We start from the raw sequence: 2500 nt of genomic DNA on the forward strand, positions 1-2500 counted from the left end.
ACAAAACCACACGACCAAACACACCACAAGAACAAAAACGAACTTAACGATTTTGACTTTTATATAATTATACCTTCATGGCTGACGAAGCCGTTACCATCTTTATCCACATTACACACACACACACACACACACACACACACACACACACACACACACACACACACACACACACACACACACACACACATCCAAACGGACCACATACCAAAAAGAGCAAAAGAACAAACGAACTTGACGATTATGACCACATACCTTCATACTTGACGAAGCCCAATGCCTTCATAATTGACAAGCCCCATACCTTCATAGTTGACAAAGCCTCATGCCTTCATAGTTGACAAAGCCCCATACCTCTATAACTGACGATACCCCATACCTCTATAGTTGACGAAGCCCCATACTTTCATAATTGACGAAGCACCATACCTCTATAACTGACGATGCCCCATACCTCTATAGTTGACGAAGCCCCATACCTTCATAATTGACAAAGCCCCATTCCTTCGTAATTGACAAAGCCTCATGCCTTCATAATTGACAAAGCCCCATTCCTTCGTAATTGACAAAGCCTCATGCCTTCATAATTGACGAAGCTCCATTCCTTCATAATTGACAAAGCCTCATACCTTCATAGTTGACAAAGCCTCATACCTTCATAATTGACGAAGCCCCATTCCTTCATAATTGACAAAGCCTCATACCTTCATAATTGACAAAGCCCCATACCTTCATAGTTGACAAAGCCTCATACCTTCATAATTGACAAAGCCTCATACCTTCATAGTTGACAAAGCCCCATACTTTCATAGTTGACAAGCCTCATACCTTCATAATTGACAAAGCCTCATGCCTTCATAGTTGACAAAGCCCCATGCCTCCATAGTTGACGATGCTCCATTCCTTCATAGTTGACAAAGCCCCATACTTTCATAGTTGACAAAGCCCCATACCTTCATAATTGACCAAGCCTTATACCTTCATAACTGACGGAGCACCATACCTCTATAACTGACGATGCCCCATACCTCTATAGTTGACGAAGCCCCATACTTTCATAATTGACGAAGCACCATACCTCTATAACTGACGAAGCTCCATACCTTCATAATTGACAAAGCCCCATACCTTCATAATTGACGAAGCCCTTCATAGTTGACAAAGCCCCATACCTTCATAGTTGACAAAGCCCCATACCTTCATAATTGACAAAGCCTTATACATTCATAACTGAAGGGGCACCATACATCTATAACTGACGATGCCCAATACCTTCATAGTTGACAAAGCCCCATTCCTTCATAGTTGACAAAGCCCCATACCTTCATAGTTGACAAAGCCCCATACCTTCATAATTGACAAAGCCCCATACCTTCATAATTGACGAAGCCCCATACCTTCATAACTGACAAAGCCCCATACCTTCATAGTTGACAAAGCCCCATTCCTTCATAATTGACAAAGCCCCATTCCTTCGTAGTTGACAAAGCCCCGTAACTTCATAATTGACAAAGCCCCATAACTTCATAGTTGACCAAGCTCCATTCCTTCATAATTGACAAAGGCTCATGCCTTCATAGTTGACATAGCCTCATACCTTCATAGTTGACAAAGCCCAATACCTTCATAATTGACAAAGCCTTCATAATTGACAAAGCCCCATACCTTCATAGTTGACAAAGCCCCATACCTTCATAGTTGACAAAGCCTCATACCTTCATAATTGACAAAGCCCCATGCCTTCATAATTGACAAAGCCCCATACCTTCATAATTGACAAAGCATTCATAACTGACGAAGCACCATACCTCTATAACTGACGAAGCCCCATTCCTTCATAATTGACAAAGCCCCATACCTTCATAATTGACAAAGCCACATTCCTTCATAATTGACAAAGCTCCATACCTTCATAGTTGACAAAGCTCCATTCCTTCATAATTGACAAAGCTCCATTCCTTCATAGTTGACAAAGCCTCATGCCTTCACAGTTGACAAAGCCCAATACCTTCATAATTGACAAAGCCTTCATAATTGACAAGCCTCATACCTTCATAATTGACAAAGCCTTCATAATTGACAAGCCCCATACTTTCATAATTGACGAAGCACCATACCTCTATAACTGATAAAGCCCCATGCCTTCATAGTTGACGAAGCTCCATTCCTTCATAGTTGACAAAGCCTCATACCTTCATAATTGACAAAGCCTTCATAACTGACAAGCCCCATACCTTCATAATTGACAAAGCCCCATGCCTTCATAATTGACAAAGCCTCATACCTTCATAGTTGACAAAGCCCCATACCTTCATAGTTGACAAAGCCCCATACCTTCATAATTGACAAAGCCCCATAACTTCATAATTGACAAAGCCCCCAAACTTCATAGTCTCATACCTTCATAGTTGACGAAGCCGTCACCATCTTTATCCACATCGCGAATGATGTTCTCCACTTCCTCATCAGTCAGGTTCTGCCCCATCTTGGACATGGCTTG

At 41.7% G+C, this 2500-nt stretch overlaps 1 protein-coding gene across 2 annotated transcripts in view; it reads right to left on the reverse strand.

The window, feature by feature from the left end:
* LOC143290928 (calmodulin-like) overlaps nucleotides 1-2500 on the reverse strand; it is a 56544-nt gene that overhangs the window by 1276 nt on the left and 52768 nt on the right. For both annotated transcript variants that reach the window (XM_076600495.1, XM_076600496.1), the window contains one exon: nucleotides 2401-2500. This exon is cut by the window's right edge and continues 146 nt beyond it. In XM_076600495.1, coding sequence (XP_076456610.1) covers nucleotides 2401-2500 — 100 coding nt within the window. The remainder of the gene's footprint in view (nucleotides 1-2400) is intronic.

The sequence above is a fragment of the Babylonia areolata genome, chromosome 16 (assembly GCF_041734735.1).
Source record: "Babylonia areolata isolate BAREFJ2019XMU chromosome 16, ASM4173473v1, whole genome shotgun sequence".
In the NCBI taxonomy this organism is placed as follows: Eukaryota; Metazoa; Mollusca; class Gastropoda; order Neogastropoda; family Buccinidae; genus Babylonia; species Babylonia areolata.